This window comes from Pithys albifrons, chromosome 8, assembly GCF_047495875.1.
Source record: "Pithys albifrons albifrons isolate INPA30051 chromosome 8, PitAlb_v1, whole genome shotgun sequence".
NCBI classification, from domain to species: domain Eukaryota; kingdom Metazoa; phylum Chordata; class Aves; order Passeriformes; family Thamnophilidae; genus Pithys; species Pithys albifrons.
In genome coordinates, this window is record NC_092465.1 from 31,839,574 (window position 1) to 31,856,902 (window position 17,329).

The 17,329-nt window shown below is 44.1% G+C and overlaps 2 protein-coding genes across 6 annotated transcripts in view; both read left to right on the top strand.

Annotated features, from left to right (window-relative positions):
* STAT4 (signal transducer and activator of transcription 4) overlaps positions 1-2,239 on the top strand; it is a 41,891-nt gene extending 39,652 nt beyond the window's left edge. Inside the window, exon 24 of the mRNA XM_071562909.1 lies at positions 4-2,239. Coding sequence (XP_071419010.1) covers positions 4-30 — 27 coding nt within the window. The 3' untranslated portion in view covers positions 31-2,239. The remainder of the gene's footprint in view (positions 1-3) is intronic.
* Positions 2,240-3,539: 1,300 nt separating this feature from the next.
* Positions 3,540-17,329, top strand: part of STAT1 (signal transducer and activator of transcription 1) — a 28,144-nt gene continuing 14,354 nt past the window's right edge. Inside the window, exons 1-12 of one of the 5 annotated variants that reach the window (XM_071561701.1) lie at positions 3,540-3,627; positions 4,278-4,410; positions 7,470-7,598; positions 8,221-8,365; positions 9,625-9,723; positions 11,709-11,804; positions 12,526-12,604; positions 13,703-13,794; positions 14,391-14,542; positions 14,806-14,964; positions 16,284-16,376; positions 16,804-16,863. In XM_071561701.1, coding sequence (XP_071417802.1) covers positions 7,471-7,598; positions 8,221-8,365; positions 9,625-9,723; positions 11,709-11,804; positions 12,526-12,604; positions 13,703-13,794; positions 14,391-14,542; positions 14,806-14,964; positions 16,284-16,376; positions 16,804-16,863 — 1,103 coding nt within the window. In that variant the 5' untranslated portion in view covers positions 3,540-3,627; positions 4,278-4,410; position 7,470. Of the gene's footprint in view, positions 3,670-3,733; positions 3,756-3,805; positions 3,842-3,877; positions 3,912-4,277; positions 4,411-7,469; positions 7,599-8,220; positions 8,366-9,624; positions 9,724-11,708; positions 11,805-12,525; positions 12,605-13,702; positions 13,795-14,390; positions 14,543-14,805; positions 14,965-16,283; positions 16,377-16,803; positions 16,864-17,329 lie in introns of those variants that run through there. The other 4 variants (XM_071561700.1, XM_071561705.1, XM_071561704.1 and 1 more) reach the window with 4 other exon arrangements.

Genomic DNA, 17,329 nt, shown 5'->3' on the forward strand with positions numbered 1-17,329 from the left:
TAGCTGAGTTCTCCTTACTCAACTGACTGAAGTTCACGTATTGGAAAAATAAGTAATTGTGTGAATACTGGATGGGTTAAAGATGCCTTAATTTTTTTACCACCATCTTTGTAAATCAGCTTTTCTGGAAACCATTATGTTATTCTTAGGCCTCTGCTATCAATCAACATGTAAACAAGGAATTTTCTCCCTAGGGATTCAGATAGCTTTCTGCAAGTCAGATTTGCTGTTGTGAGTCATAGAAGGCCAAATCCTTTCTGGCTTGAAAGTGGGGTCCCAGCAGAGACAAATTTTACTTGCAGAATTAACTAACATCTATAGAATTGCTGTAAATATTAGAGCATAAGAACAAAATGCTTTGCTTCTGAAAACGACATATAAAGATAACTAAAGACATTAATGTGGTTGGAGAAATTGGGATTATTATGTTAAATACTTTCTGTTTAATCATAATCTTGTACATGACTGGTTTAGAATCATAGACTCATAGAATCGATTGGGTTGGAAAAGACCTCCGAGATCATCAAGTCCAACCCTTGGGCCAACTCCAGTCCCTTTACCTGATCATGGCACTCGGTGCCACAGCCAATCTGTGTTTAAAAATCTCCAGGGATGGTGAATCCACCACCTCTCTGGGCAGCCCGTTCCAATTCCTGGTTACTCTCTCTGGAAAGAATTTTTTTCTGATCTCCAACTTAAATTTCCCCTGGCAGAGCTTAAGCCCGTGCCCCCTTGTCCTATTGCTGAGTGCCTGGGAGAAGAGACCAACCCCCACCTGGCCAGAACTTCCCTTCAGGTAGTTATAGACAGTGCTGAGGTCACCTCTGAGCCTCCTCTTCTCCAGGCTAAACACCCCCAGCTCCCTCAGCCTCTCCCCATAGGGCTTGTGCTCCAGTCCCTTCACCAGCCTTGTTGCTCTTCTCTGGACCCGCTCCAGCCCCTCAATATCTTTCCTGAATTGAGGGGCCCCGAAATGAACACAATACTCAAGGTGTGGCCTCACCAATGCAGAGTACAGGGGAAGGATCACTGCCCTGGGCCTGCTGGCCACGCTCTTTTTGATCTATTTCAAAGCAGATTCTCATTCCCTTGAGTTCAAATGTCCCAGAGGTGTTTGGGACATTTTTCTCCAAAGCAGAAGTACCTTCAGCACAGATCTTTATCTGACACCACAGCAGAAGTTGTGGAAGGCAGGTAGGCTAAGCTGGGGAGAGAAGGAGTTCCAGAAAGGAAGCAGACACAAAATTTGTGGTGTCAGAAAGGCTGTCTCCATTTTGCCATTGGGAGTTAGTAAAACTTCCCCCCTCTCAAAACAGTTGCAAAAGTAAATCTGTTTGGGCATGAAGCACTCAGATCCTCCAGCGAGTACTACCAGAAAGTCTACAAATAAAAAATCCTGATCTGATGCAGTTTAGATACTATCTGGTAAACACCAACTGGAAAGCATAGTTTTAAAAAAATGAAGAGTTGCAGCATTTGCTGACCACTGGAAATTTGTGCTACATGACAGATTATTACACATCTGTCAGAGGCTCATTTAAAAAGCAGAATACTTAGTTTTTATATAAACAGCAAATTGCCTTTTTAAAATACTCTTTTTTTTTTAGTTCTTTTTTTCCAGTCACTGTTTAGTGCTCGGTTTGGGTTGTTTGGTTTTGTTGTTGCCTTTTTTTTCCTCTCGGTATTATCTCTGATGTCTGTGTTAATAGAATTATAAACAGGCAATTCCAAGGACACATCTGCAGGTCTAATCAAGATTTAAGTCTTATCCACAGAATGCATGGTTAATGCATGCAAAGATCTTAAAATGCAAGCCCTTGAACACTTGCACCTTACTGTTTTTTTGAGCTGGTACAAGTTAGACATCTGAGATGAAAACAGAATCTCCTTGAATCAGTAATACTCAGATTTTACCTTCATTTCTCCTTTTTTACTCGCGCCTTTCACTCATACTATCTATGTTAGCTGAAAGCAAGTGAATGGAAACAGAGTAATGAGTTATTTCTGTGATACATGGGAGTAGATTTCAAAGAAAGAAACACATCTGTTCATTGACCGGAGTGATTTAAAGCAAACTGCACATAAGAAGTCATTTTCTCTCAAAAGGAACCCTGTATAAATAATTTTCCAAAACATCAAGAGCAATTCTGTATATAGTTTGGTAACATCTGTAATTTATATAACCAGCGTGAATAAAAACAGATTTTGGCTTCAAGTTGTATACCTGGACCTCTGTGGAATTTATTTCAAGGCACACAAAAATAGTCTTGCTGCCTTTTTGTGATCTCAAGTCTGCACTACAAACAGTAACTTCTAAAGCAGCAAACGTAACTTCACCTCGCATCACGCTGTTTTCATTCTAACCTCTTCTCAAACCTTAATACAAATTAAATGGGATTTATCCTGTATTTTTGACCATCTAAACATGAGAAGTATTGTGAAAAGGGACCAAACTCGACATGTGAAGCAGTCTCCTCTCTCCTCCTGGCTCCCCGGGCAATGCAACCCTTCAAGACCCTCCAGTATTAACTTCAGCAGGATATAATCGGTGTCACTGAGCAGCACTGTGGATCGGGTTTTGGCATTACCGTTTCTACTATTGCTTTGGAACAGATTTTGCAAGGGGTAGGTTGAACATTTCGTTGAAAGGTGTATGACTTTGTTTCACTGCTTTAAAGGAGCAATTTTCTATGAGATAAATATATAAAGCCTAAGCCTCCTTCCATTAAAAAAGTAAGAATTTTGTCCTTATGCCACTGCAAGTAAGAATAGGGTTCTCTAGTAAAACGATGGGGAAAGGGGTAACACACAGAAGGGGAGCCTCAGGCACTGCCAGAAGAAACAAAACATCTGCTTTGAAGAGCTTTTCCTATCTGTGCTTAAGCAGCGACCGCTGTGTTTTGCAGCAGCAAATTAAAAAATAACGCGACTGTTGAGTGCTTTGGGTCTCGGTGCATCGCTGTGACGATGCTAATTAAAAAAAAACAGCGAAAAAACCAGTTACCTCCTGCTGTAGCTTTTATTTTACAGCCGTGTTTCTGCAGCCACTGCTCCACAGCATCTCATGGCACAAAGTTTGCCAAACAGACCTTCTCCTTGTTTCTTTCGCGGAGTAAGAACTGCCTCCTCCGTCTGAGGAATGGGTGGGGGGACACAAAGGACACCGAAACACATCCCAGGACCCTCCTGGAGACTCGCTCCAAAGCTGCACTTTGGTACCCCGGTCTGTGCCGACGCCTCAGACACCAGACAAACCCCAAACAGACCGCGCGCGTCCGAGGCGGCAGCAACAGAGCCGCTATTCCTATTCCCTACTCTATTCCTTGAACGAAAAGCGGGATAAAGGAATGGGAAGGCTGACAACGCCGAGCCGCCTGAACCAGCACTCTAAGGCATTCTTGGTGTCCTGGATGGAGATCCGGGCTGCCGGGACTGCACAGCCGGCGGTGCCCGCCCCCTTTCCGCTGCGCTTTCGCTTTCGGCTTCCCGGTTCCAAAGACTTTCCCAGAACTCACGTGGGGAGGCTGTTCCTGCCGCGCTCCGCCCCCCGCCGCCGCGCATGCGCACTGCGCGTCGAGGGTTATCCCGAGGCGGCCGGAGCCGGGGAGGACTGGGAGAGAGCAGGAGGTGAGGGAGCTGCTTGCGGGAAGGGCTGGGAGAGAGCAGGAGGTGAGTGGAGCTGCTTCCAGGAAGGGCTGGGAGAGAGCAGGAGGTGAGCGGAGCTGCCTCCAGGAAGGGCTGGGAGAGAGCAGGAGGTGAGTGGAGCTGCCTCCAGGAAGGGCTGGGAGAGAGCAGGAGGTGAGTGGAGCTGCCTCCAGGAAGGGCTGGGAGAGAGCAGGAGGTGAGAGGGGCTGGGAGAGACCTGGGAGGTGAAGGAGCTGCCGTCGGGAAGGGCTGGGAGAGAGCAGGAGGTGAGTGGAGCTGCCTTCGAGAGGGGCTGGGAGAGACCTGGAGGTGAGGGAGCTGCCTCCAGGAAGGAGCCGAAGCCGGGAGGTGAGCGGAGGGAGCTCCTGCGGCGGTGCTGGCACCTCACGGGGTGGCGGCTGGAGCTGTCGCGTCCTCAGCCCCTGCCCCTTCCCGGGCATCGCCCCCCGAGCCTTACGCGTCGGTGTCGCTCCTGCTGTGGCAGCGGGAGGCATCTCCTCGGGGTCTTCGTTCCTGGCAGGGGCACCATCAGGGCATCTCCCGCCTCCCGGGCACCAGCCCTGCTGCTCCGTCACCTGTTGCGTCTGCTCCAAATCCTACTGTCTGAACGCCTTTTCTCTCCTTCCTGACAGCTGCACCTACCCCTGCGCGTCTTCAGACTCCCATCGCTGCCCGTTCGGGAGTCCCCAGGAGCGACCGCCTGTGCCGGGCCGGTGCTCCTGTTCCTGCCGCGTCCGCAGCGCCGGGGCAACCTCTGCCGAGCAGGTGCGACCCCTCCGTGGGTACAGGGCGGTGCTGCCGCCCGCGGGGCCGGGGCCGAGCCCGGCGGGGAGCGGGGCAAACACGGGGAAGGAGCGCTGACCTTGCCCCGCAGCCGAGCGAGGGCCCGGCCTCGGGCCCGGCCCGTCCGCCCCTCTTGGCTCCCGAGCTGCGCCGCGTGGGGCGGCCGCGATCACCCGGGAACGGCGTGAGAGTGGTTGGAGTGGCCAGGAAGGAGCCCCGGGGCGCAGTGGGAAGAGTGTGGCCAGCAGGTCGAGGGAGGTGATCCTCCCCCTCCACTGGGCGCTGGTGAGGCCACATCTGGAGTGCCATGTCCAGTTCTGGGCGCCTTGGTACAAGAAAGACAAGGAGCTACTGGAGAGGGTCCAGTGGAGGCCACAAAGATAATGAGGGCTCTGGAGCATCTCTGTTATGAGGGGAGACTGTGGGAGCTGGGCCTGTTCAGCCTAGAGAAGAGAAAACTGAGAGGGAACGTCATTAATGCATATAAATATCTCAAAGGCGGGTGCCAGGAGGATGGTGCCAGATTCTTTTTGGTGGTGCTGAGTGATAGGATGAGGAGCAATGGCCATAAACTCAAACAGAAGTTTCACCTCAACGTGAGGAAGAATTTCTTTGAGGGTGGAAGAGGAATGAAACAGGCTACACCGTGAAGGTGTGGAGTCTCCCTCTCTAGAGACATTCAAAACCCACCTGGACACACTGCTGTGTCACCTGCTCCAGGTGACCCTGCCTCGGTAGGGCGGTTGGATTGAGTGATCTCCAGAGGTCCCTTCCAACCCTAACAATTCTGTGACTGAGCTGAGCTGTGGAAGGCACCCTCAAGCATGGGTGTTATGAGGCACACAGACCCACAGAGCTGCAAATACATTAAACTTTTAGGGGCTTCCAAGAGGGCTCCTTTTCTCCAGACACACCTGTGGGCTGCAGTCAGTCATATTCCCCTTCCCATGGGTAAGGTTAGAACAGCAAGAGAGGCTGTCCATTCTGCAGCACCTCACTTGTCAGTTTGTCAGTGGCAGGCTGAGCCGTGCACCCCACTGTGGGTCTCTCTGATGCCTTCTCCACAAAACGGTGTTGACTTACCCCTATTTTTGGTGTTTCCCTGCTTGCACCCCCAAGGGTTGTGTTTGCTACATTATTAGATTGCTCTGTAACCACTTTGGAGAGTTCTCTGATCCATTCCCAAGTCCTTTCTCAGGCCGGTTGCTTTAAGACACAGGAAGTTTGGAGGACATCTTCATTTAAGCATTGGGGAAAGCAGCAGACAAACTTCACGCACTTAGACAAATCCTTCCAGCTTTCCTCAACCATGTCATGTGTAACTGTTTGCTTTGGTGCAGTAAATGCTGTGTTGCCTGTAATATGAATAGCACAAACCTCAATGGCCTCACTTAAAAGGTAGTAGCATTTTTAACTCTCATTTGCTTCTCTCACATAGCATATGCCACTCAGCAGCTGAGGGAACCAGCATACAAACACTAACAGATTTAGTAGGAGGGCACATTCAAGGTAGTCCTTCACCCTGATGATGCCCTTTTCTTTGGATAGGTCCCATCACCCTTTTTTTAAAGGTTGCATATGTGAGTGGACTTACATCTCACCACCTGTTTTCGCAGCCTGGACTGTTCTTGGACACGTCTTTACATGGCATTTCCACTACAAGATGATAACCTGCAGCCTAATGAGAAAACTAACTGATCTGCTGCTAGAGACCATAAACCAGAATATAAAGACATTCTGTCATACAAGTGGTATGGCCAACAGAAGCCATGCTGTAGAATACATTTAAGTACTGTGTATTTGTTACACAGACTGCCTGAATTTAGCCTGAGAATGTGATCATGAGAACTAAAGCATATAGCAGGAAAAAAAAATCTTTCCAGTACTTCTCCATTTAAAGGGATTTGAGATCTAGCCCATTTTCACATCAGGTAAGTGGGGACACAAAAAGCAACTGAAAGTGGGTGCATAGAGTGTTCTTTGATTTTTCACTCATGCTCTTAGATGAGGACGACCAACAGAAGGTGAAACTCCATATGCAGGATGTCAGTCATGCAGAGTACAGGTATCAAACACACAGATCCTCCTTCCCGTACACCTGCTAACCAAGAGAGCAGTAACACTACCAGTACCCTAAATGCCATGAAAAGGGGAGTTTCACACAAGAAAGAAAAAGGCAAATTTTCATGGGAAAGAGTGATTCTATTTTGGAATTACTTTTCACAGAACAGTGCCCTGTCGTAATTTGTTAAATCTTTTTTTTATAGTTAAGCCCAGAAAAAGTTGTATTGTGTTTTATTGACTAGCATCTGTATCTGATACAGCTGAAAATAAAATATTTTGGTTTGATGGACACCTTTCATTTCCTAATCCTCATCATACTTTTACCCCAGCCAGCAACTAAGCACCACACAGCTGCTCGCTCACTTCCTCCTCCTCCTCATGCAGTGGATTGGGGGAGGATCAGAGGAATAAAAGGAAATTTGTAGGTTGAGATATAAAGACAGTTGAGCAGGTAAAGCAGAGGTTGTGTGCAGAAGCAAAACAAACCGAGGAATTAATTCACTGCATCCCGGAAAAGCTGAGCTCCATCACACCTAATGGTGACTTGGGAAGACAGATGTCATCATGCTTCTTTCTCCCCCCACGTTTATGGGCTGACCATGATGCCATATGGTGTGGAATATCTCTGTGGTCTGTTGGGGTCAGCTGTCCAGCTGTGCCCCCTCCCAGTTCCTTGTGCACCCCCCAACCCCCTCACTGGTGGGGTGGGGTGAGAAGCAGAAAAGGGCTTGACGATGTGTAAGCCCTGCTCAGCACTAACAAAAACATCCCTGTTTTACCAATGCTTTTACCAGCATAAATCCAAAACACCGCCCCACACTGGCTACTGTGAAGATAATTAGTTTTATCCCAGCCAAAATCAGCACATCCTCCAGTTTTATCAATGCTCATGAAAACTTACAGATGCTGTTTTTCACTAGTTCAGTCCAAACACTACTTAAACATTTGCACTGATTTTTTTTTCTCCCCTTCTGCAGGATGACTCAGTGGTATCAGCTACAGCAACTTGATTCCAAGTTTTTGGAGCAAGTTCACCAGCTATATGATGACAGCTTTCCCATGGAGATTAGGCAGTACCTGGCACAGTGGCTGGAGAACCAGGATTGGTAAGCTTAGAAATTTGCCCTTGGGCTGTGTGGTAAGCAGCATTCTCTTATAGGCAGCAGGAAGATACTGGGGAGGCACGCTGCTTAGCTGAACCTTTGCTGGTAGGATGTTTCAGTAGCTGTGTGGGTGCCACAGCCCGTGTTTCTGCCCCTCTTCAGGGCTTTCTAGAGGGGCCTGACACCTGCAGTAAAAGTATCCTGGCTCGTATTGCTCTCAGCAGGTCTGTAACAAAAGCAGCTGGTTTAAGACCTATCAGTTACTGTCTTGGTAGCTCGGTCTCTCACTTGGGACTTCTAATAAGATTTCTGTAGAGAATCTTCTATTTGAAGGGTGGTACATCATGCACATGCATCGGGTTCATTTTTAGATCCTTGGTGTACATGAAGTGAGCAAATGAATTTGCACAGAATGTGGCAAGAATAATACAGACTTAAAAAACATTTCTGTATAAAGGAAAATAAAGTCAAAGAGAATGAAACTGGCTTACATTTGAAAGTAATTCTTCCTGCTTGCATATTCTACAGCTGGAGGTAGGGGTTAGAAATAAAGTACACCTGTATGCATTTCTTGGATGCTTTATTAGAAGTGTTTTTAACACAAGCATGCCTTAAATTATTCTAGGGAACATGCAGCCAACAACGTATCTTTTGCTACGGTGTTATTCCATGACCTGTTGTCACAGCTTGATGACCAATTTAGTAGATTCTTGATAGAAAACAACTTTTTGCTGCAACACAACATAAGGAAAAGCAAACGTAATCTTCAGGTATGCTGGGGTTCTATACCTGTACATTTGCTTGCATTGCTTCAGTAGTGCAGTTGGATGCCTCTAAGCAAACTACCCTGCCATGAGGGATTTTCACAAAAAAAGTGTGAGAATCCTAATTTAAAAGCTAGAATTCAAGTGTTGCTCCATTTTTGCTTTAATTGGCTACAGTTAGAAAGTTACAGTTTAATTACAGGTATGGTTACAATTTCTTAGAGCTCTGGGAAAAAGAAAGTTGTAGTTTGTGAGGTGTTTACTACATGTGTTTGGGGCACTTACTCAGCTGCAGTTTCACTTACCCCACCCCTTTCCCATCCAGTTTCCTCAGTGTGTTAATAAGCTTTTGATGCAGAAGAAACACGGGGAAAGAAATCCTTCAGGTGTAAACTGCAGAACTGCAGTTAACAGCAAAGGATTTGTCCTTAGACAGGTCTCTGCATTGTATTGCACTGACAAAGAAAAGGGCCAAAACAAATGGGAGTGAGTGGCAGTGCAGGACATATCCCCAGTGGACTTACTAATTTCATTAGTAAGTCCTCTGCTCTTCCCTGTAGAACTCTATGCCAGAGGGTCTTCCATAGTGTCACCTTCACCTCAGCCTAATTCCCACACACTGACCTTCTGCTCACCACAGGCTGATGACCAGGGGACTGTTTTCTGAGGAGAGGAGAACAGAGTGTGACCTGACTGTATTTATACCATGGTAACTAGAGATCAGCAATGAAAGATCAGTCAAGAAGGCTGGTACAGCTCAGCAACCCCCACGGCAGCACCATCCTCAGCAAGGCAGGACAATAGTCAATGCACAGAATGCTTCAACTTCGTGTGAATGTAAAACAATAAGGTTGAATTTGCATCCAGCCTTGACCATGTGTTCATAAGTGGGAGCTAACATTCCTGCTTTACATCCCTGAGCAAGAGCTGTACCTGCCAGACTAGCACGCTGCCCTTCAAAACCAGCAGCCATACGTCAGAGGATGGAAGGCAGCTCTGAGAGATGAGCACTCCCTAGGACTGTAGGGTAGTACCTCACTTCTCCCAATAATGTCTCTGACCCTTTCCTGTTGTTTTGTGCCAGTCTCATGCCATTGAATCCTAATGAACTAAAATAGAAACTCACTCCTAGCGCTGGTTGCACCTCTCATACCCTGTAGTCTTGGAGCAGGGTATGACCACATGGTCACTCATAGTTTTTTTGCCAATTTGAAGGGCATGAAATTATGTGTAGAACTTAAACAGTAGACTGTCTCTTATGGTAGGATAACTTCCAAGAAGACCCAATACACATGGCGATGATCATCCAGCACTGTCTGAAAGAAGAGAGGAAAATACTCAACAGTGCCCAGTTGTCAAATGAGGTAACAGTCTTGAAACATCTCTGCAATTATATCTACACTTCCCTATTGTTTGGGACAGGGGGAGTGTATGAAGAGTGAAAGGGGAAACATGCCAAATAATGTTTCTTAAAGACAGAAGAGTGAGCACTGATATGTACCGGCTGGAGAACACTGGGACACACCAGCTGGACAGCATGGCTTGTTTCTGCTCAATGAAACATTTGGAGGAGAAATGGCCTGGAAATAATTTTTATTCCTTGAGTGATGTAAAAGCTGCGCTGTTTTTTTAATGCTTCTGTAGTATGATGTAGCCTGATGTGCTCATTGGATTTTATTTCAATAATCAGTGCTTATCTTCTTTATCCTGCAATATTTTAGCTTTGTTCTTTCGCATTTTACTTCTGAGTGAAGCAGCTGAACCTTGATGCTTCTCTGGACTGTCTCTTTGGGAAAATGATCCATCATTTTCCTTCCCAGTTATTTCCAAGTGATTCTCTCTATTTTTGGTGTTTTGTTAGGTTTTTTTAATTAAGGCCTTTTTTTCCCTCTGCATCATGGGTAATGCGATATTGTTGTCCTTCCTCATCTGTTCTCCAACTTATATTTTTGTTTTCCTGTGCCAGAACTGTTTTGCAGTAAAGATTCTGCAGCTGGGAAAGGCATGCAAAATATACAGATAGTTGTCATTCATTTATGTAGAAATAAAGTGATAACTGACCAAGCATATTAAGTTCTGATACTGAAATACTTCATTTTATATCAAGTTTTTGAATGTGCATTAGTAGTGAGGGAGGAGCACTCAGGCATGGGGTCTAGTGCAACAGTGTCCAAAACAGCTCCTCTAAGAGTGTGACTCTGGCAGAGCCCTGGTAGCTGCAGCACAGCTGCTCAGTTCTGCCTCATGACGTGAAGCACCTGCTAGTGCTTTTCCAGTATGCAATAAATTTGAGTCATCAAAAAGGGAAAGGAAATTTTAGAATGGTTTTGATTGGATGGGACCTTAGAGATCATCTACTTCCAACCCCTCTGCCGTGGGCAGGGGCACCTTTCACTAGCTCCTTCCAGCCTGGCCATCACTTCCATCACTGTTTGTGGTTGACAGTAGGTACAACACCATACAACACCTCTGCTTTCTTGTAACTGCTCATATTTCCCAAAGCTGAGAAGCTAAAATACAAAACAAGCACAATAATAAGCATCATAAAACCCAAAGGAGAGCCCCAAATGTTAGAGGATGCTAAGACTGCTGCAATAGTCTGACTTAAAGGGGGTAAACCTTTATCAGTTTACCAAAATAAATACTGTAGATGACATCAGCCTAAGTTGAAGATTTCATCCGAGCAGCAATGCAAAGTTGACTGTCCTGCACTGGAGGAACAGCAAGTTTCTAACACCAGTAGTACTGTTAATGAAAAATCCTGTGTTTCGTATTACTGCAGCTCAGTGATGTCAAGCTTCCTGAATTATATTGAGGTCAACTTTCAAAGAAACTATACATAGTTGTAGAGTGTGCTTGAATACCCTAAAGGAAGAGAGTTGCATACTAAGTTACCCCTTATGCCTGTACACAGACCTATCTTGTTCGCTTCAACAGTAACACAGACCTATCTTGTTCTTGCTCTTAGCCCATTCCTCCCCATATCCTGTAGGGATGAATATAATACTTGATGTCATCCGGCCTTCAGGGGGTTTTCTTGAAATACATTTAGGAGACTCATGAAGATAAGCAAGCAAAAGAATGGGTTGTGCAGAGGAAAACCATATATTGCTGTGATGAAAAAAGTGCAGCATCACCCCACAACAGGCAATTTTAGTCCTGTTTTGTTTCTTCCAAATTCACCTAATCTTGATTTTATACTATAAAACTTTGGTATGGTTTGCCAGAACAAGCCATGCTTACCCTGGTTGTTTGCCAGCAAAGCCACTAACCTACATAAACAAAAAAGTGTTTGCTGTCATGGTTTACTCTGGTTTGACTTTTGTTGTTGTTTCGCTTCTTCCCTCAGATGGAAGTGGGGGGTGTGCAGAACACTGTGGTTGGGATGCTGGACAAACAGAAGGAACTTGATGCCAAAGTTAAGGCTGTAAAAGTCAGTGTTACAGTAAGTATAATGTAACTTTTTGTATTAGTGTTTGTTGATTCACAAATGCTGAAAAGCTTTCACTACATAAGACTTCATAAATGACAAGTAAAAATAAGGTAATTGTCTGTTTTTCAAGTCTGTGACCAGTGATTGTCTAAAGACTGAAAGTAATTATTTGTCAGTAGCACCATTATTCTGATTTGTATTTAACTGTTTTAACAAGGTCAAATTTCTTGTGCCTAATTTTTCCAAAAACATTTTACCCCTCTGAAATACTAGCAACTGAGGGAAAGCTCCTAAATTATGTACTGACCTATTTGTTATTAACCAGAAGCTGTATCTTTTTGGTTTTTTTGAGCATATAGATGTTTATTGTCTTAACAAATACAGTCACAACAAAAGGCTTTTCTCTGAACAATACTTAAAAATTTGAAACTTTAAAATGTTGTGTGCTGTTCCAAGTTTTTCCACCGTACCCTAGGTTCTCCTAAACTCTCTGAACTTACATGGCTAGACAACAAGGGCTTTTCTATATTTTATAATTAGAAGATTTCAGTTAGCTGAGAAGGAGGTGAAGTTTGGAGATATTTCCTGTTAGGGAGTTCCAAGAAAAAGCATTGCTGCAAAATTGGACTTCATGTCTGTAAAGGGCTGATAACAGGGAGTTCCTAATCAGATGTAGTCTTGCATTATTTGAAAATGTGGAATAATTGTGGCCACCTTCATTTGTGCATTATAGGACGTGGAGCAGGACATCAAAACATTGGAGGATATGCAAGATGAATATGACTTTAAATGTAAAACCTTGCAGAATAGAGGTGAGTAGTTTTTGAAGGACATACCCTATTGCATATCGTTTGTCAGAGTAAACTCTGCTCTCTTATGTCAGGATACTAAACCTAATGGTTCACAGCCAAACTTACTGGTAATGGCCATCCTTTATAAATTTCCCTTTACACTGAAACCTAAATTTCTGAAAATGCATATTCTGCATCTGTCTTACAAATAGGAGAACCTCCTTGTTAACACAGCATTCCTTTGTCCTTTACATCCCTTTGCCACTAGAAGTATTAAACCCTGTAGACTCTGACCATTGAACTACACACCTAATTAGTGTAGTTTATTTTTCTCTTTGCCATCTTGTATTTCAGAAATGCCCTCCTGCTTCAGGTTATGTAGGCTTTTGTGTACAGAGGGTATCACGTGCAGCTGTAGTCCACACTGCTTTAATTATACAGCTCTGTCTCTGTTGTTGAGTTCTTTGTTCTAGAAAAGGCTTCAGTTTCCAACAAAAATTGGCAGTTGACTGTCCCTCAGAAGAAGGACACGTTCAGAAGATACTGAGGGAAGCACTGAGCCATGATCTTGCTCTGTACCTGGGGGCAGGTGGTGCTTCCATGAGTTAGATGAGAGCCTCTAAGTTAAGGTCAGTAGAAGCATGAGTAGTAACTAGGGCAGTTACACAGAATCTGTCTGCCTGGGCTGTGAACAAGCTCAGGAGGCTGCAAACATCCTCCCTTGAAATAATAGTTAACTTCTGTTGCCAAGTGATGTGATACAGGCTTGAAGTCAGCATGATAACAAATTGTTCTGTATGTATCTTTACACAGTATAATCATTGTTTTAAATCAGGTTCTTGCTCTGCAAAGCAAGCAAATTCACATCTCAATTACTTCACTGGGATAGTGTTTTTTCCTTGCATTAATGCTTTAAGTGCAGACTCTGCCCTTTCAGCAGGGGCAAAGGAGGAATCAAAAAAAAATCTGGGAGACAGTAAACATTTCCTTCATTAAGCTTTAACAATGTACTTCACTTGACATTAGCCAGGCAGATCCCTTTCTCCCTGCAGCATTTCTTTCCACCCATACTTCAGCACTCCTTCAGCTTCATGTTCACAATTTGGACTTATTTTACAGAACATGAGTCCAATGGTATGTCTCAGGAGGAATATAAGAAAGAACAGATGAATCTCCAGAAGATGTTTTTATCACTTGACCGCAAGAGAAAGGTAGTGTTCAGAATTTCTTTCAGAAGTTAACAGGTCTTCATTTTAAATACATGTTCATTTTCATTGGGCTGACATAACAAACTAGCAGTAGAAAACGTTGAACTGAGATTTCGTTCTTTCCATCTTGTTTGAAAGTTTAGAATCTCTGTAAGCAATTTTATTTCTCTTCTAGCAACCTTTATCAAACTCTGTTGGGTAAGGCTGAAAGAACAATCCGAAGGAAAATGTGTCATACCAATAATTATGTTCTGGAGGAAAAAAGTTACTGAAAGTCTTCAGCTATGTTAAATGTACTGTCATTGCAGTGCTCAAATCTCCAGCAAGCACTGGGTGTACGCAAATACACTTGGGACATACATGGATGTAAGACACTGGCCTGTTCAGAGTTCAGCAATACTGAATATGCTTTGTTTCTCCACTTAATATAGCAAATGCTCCAGCTTAAAAAAAACCACCAGGTATTTTCAGAAAATATCCTCTGTTGACAGAATATTATTGAGGTCTTTGTGGAGTTTTGCAAGACAGATGAGCACTAACTAAAACAGTACCTAGTTTTTGTATTTTTAATAAACAGGGTAATTTCATACTTTCTGTAGGAAGTGGTGAACAAGATAATACAGCTGCTGCACAACACAGAGCACACACAGAGTGCTCTTATTAATGAGGAGCTGGTGGAGTGGAAGCACAGGCAACAAACAGCGTGTATTGGTGGCCCACCCAATGCCTGTCTTGACCAACTTCAGAACTGGTAAGTCTCTAGTCAGGTACTACATTAAAGCATGTTATGAAGGAACACCAGATCTATGAAACATACTGATTATTTATATTATGAATTTTCATTCTGTCACAGCATAACTACATTTCATTCATTTTATTACCTCACCACATCTCCAAAGAGCATGAACTGTTCTCTGTGCTCTGTCTTGTTCTTAGGGACAGTCACCTGGTTGTTGTCTCTGCATTATTACAATACAAAAACGTGCTAAAAGTAATAAGATTGTGTAATTGTAGGTTTACCATTGTTGCTGAAAGTCTACAGCAAGTTCGTCAGCAGCTCAAAAAGCTTGAGGAACTGGAACAGAAGTTTACCTATGACTCTGATCCCATCACAAAAAATAAACAAGTTCTTCAGGACCTAACATACAGTCTTTTCAAACAACTCATTCAAAGGTAACAGACCAGAAGGATCTTTCTGTATTTGCTTGAATAGGTGGAATGCATCTTCCCTACTGTTCCCTCAGTATGTCCTGCTTGCTAACTTGGCATTTTATGAGGGTTTCATAAGTTTGTCACAAACATTAAATTACTGGTTTTGAGATTTGTGCTGTCTAGGGTTTCCAGAGGTTGAGGCCCATGGAAAGGGTTTGTGGTCAGTCATTACTGAAGTTGGCAGGAGCCTTGTTACAGGATGCATTGATTTACAGAATAAAACTCCTCATCTGTTAGGCCATTACTTGCTTCAAGCTTCAGCCCTGCAAAGTTCAAATAAAGAAAGGCAGGAAACAATCCACATCAAGCTATGCCCAAGATAAATACACACTAGATTCTTCAACCCTTTGTCTCTGGATACATCCTCTTTCCCTTCAGGACAGGGAGGCCAGCCCTGTCTGTACGTTCTCTACGGTGCATGTTACTGCAGCTGGTAGTTGCCCCACATAAGACCAGAGTCCCAGTCTGTAAACATACAGTAGACGAAAATCAGTGCCGCGGAAGACTTGAATCTAGCAGGTAAGAGCAGGGTTTGAGATGCAGTAAACAGCCTCTGTCTGGGGCTAGATGAGGTTTCCAGAGCCCCATTCAGATGCTTTGATCACTGATCTTCAGTTAGAAAACACATTGCTGCTTTTCAGTGAAGTGAAGGCTATGAGGAAGAGCTGTAGAAATCCAGCTGCTGTTTACATTTCTTGCCTGTGAATACAGTGGAAAGAAAAGTCTTCATGCTACCAAGACTTATGTCTACACAACACAGTGCTACACAAAAGATGCCCAAGACAGCAAGTTTGGGGATGTATCTGAACAGGTTTAGCCTCACAAGTTTGCTTTGTGGGGTTAGCTAGCCCTTATCAAATCCCCAGCTAGCATTATCTTTCTCTTGGGCATGGTGTTGTTATATAGCAGTGTCACCATAAGAGCTCAGCAAGCTGTGGGAATGACATATAAAGTACCACTCCTCACTTGGACTAATGACATCAGAATGCTTACCTGCTGTTCATTTCAGAGGAGTATGATGTAGCAATCTCCCTATTCAAGCCATCAGTGTACTTAAGAAAAGCCAACCCATATGAAATCACTTCATACTTGCAAAATTTTTAGCCCCATTGAGACATTTGAAAGAAAAAGACACACACACTCCTCTCTGTAGATGGAAACTGAATGAATAAAGCATATAGTACTACTACCATTCGTTTAAAGTTCACTTTTTACATCATTTCTTATTTCTTAAGGACAACATTGAGAATATAAAGTGCCTTTTATCTGTTCATTCATAGCTCCTTTGTGGTGGAGAGGCAGCCTTGCATGCCAACACATCCTCAGAGGCCACTAGTCCTGAAGACAGGAGTACAGTTTACTGTAAAGCTGAGGTATGTTTCCCCCCCTTCTCTCTTCCTGTTTTGTGGTAAGGCTTTCATGTCATTGGCCTCTCACAGCAGAGAGGGTTGCACAGCTTGCACTGCAGCACAAGTGCTAAGGTCAGAAAGAGGAAAGTGCCCTGTGAGGGGGCTTTCTTCTACCAGAGCTTAACTCACAATCAGCTTTTAGTCTTTACCAGAAATGGGGTGTATAAGAAGCACAGCCAAACAGCAGAAGGCACTAGCAGACCACTTTGTCATGCCTAAGAGTAACTCATTTGCCCGTTTAGTTTCATCTCTAAATGCTGTCTTGTGTGGAACAAGCTTGAAGCCTGTATGTGATCCTGAGTGCTGCTTAAATATCTGTGATAAGCAATGCAATAGAAGAGAACCCATCCTGTTCAATTGCTGACACTAAAAAAAATTGTTTCTCTTCCAGATTGCTGGTGAAATTGCAGGAATTGAACTACAACTTGAAAGTGAAAGTTTTATTTGATAAGTATGTTGCATTTTTTTCATTCCTCTGTACATTAATGGTAAACAATCCCCACATTCAGAAATCAAAGGGTAGTCATATTGTAAATGTTGAGTAGGCCAGAAGCAGATCTGTTCTCCATGGCAGCAGGTTTTACATCCTTTGCTTTTTCTTACCCATGCCCTTGCTCTAAAACTCCCTCTGCATGAGCGACATGTCACAAAGTACAGGTGGCCTCAGCTTCTTGCCACCGGCTCCACTCGGGTGCACCAAGGAGAGCTCACTACTGCTAAACCAGGCTGGGCACAGAGCAGTACCCAGGCAACTGGTGTGGGTGTTTCACTTGGATTAGCACAAGATGAAAGCTTCAAACTGAACTCCACCATTTCCGGTCATATCTCTAAAATATCTTGCTTTTTGGGTAACATCTGGTGAGGAATGTAGTTATCCTAAAACTGTCCTTGAGTAGAAGTATAAGCAGTCTATCTGT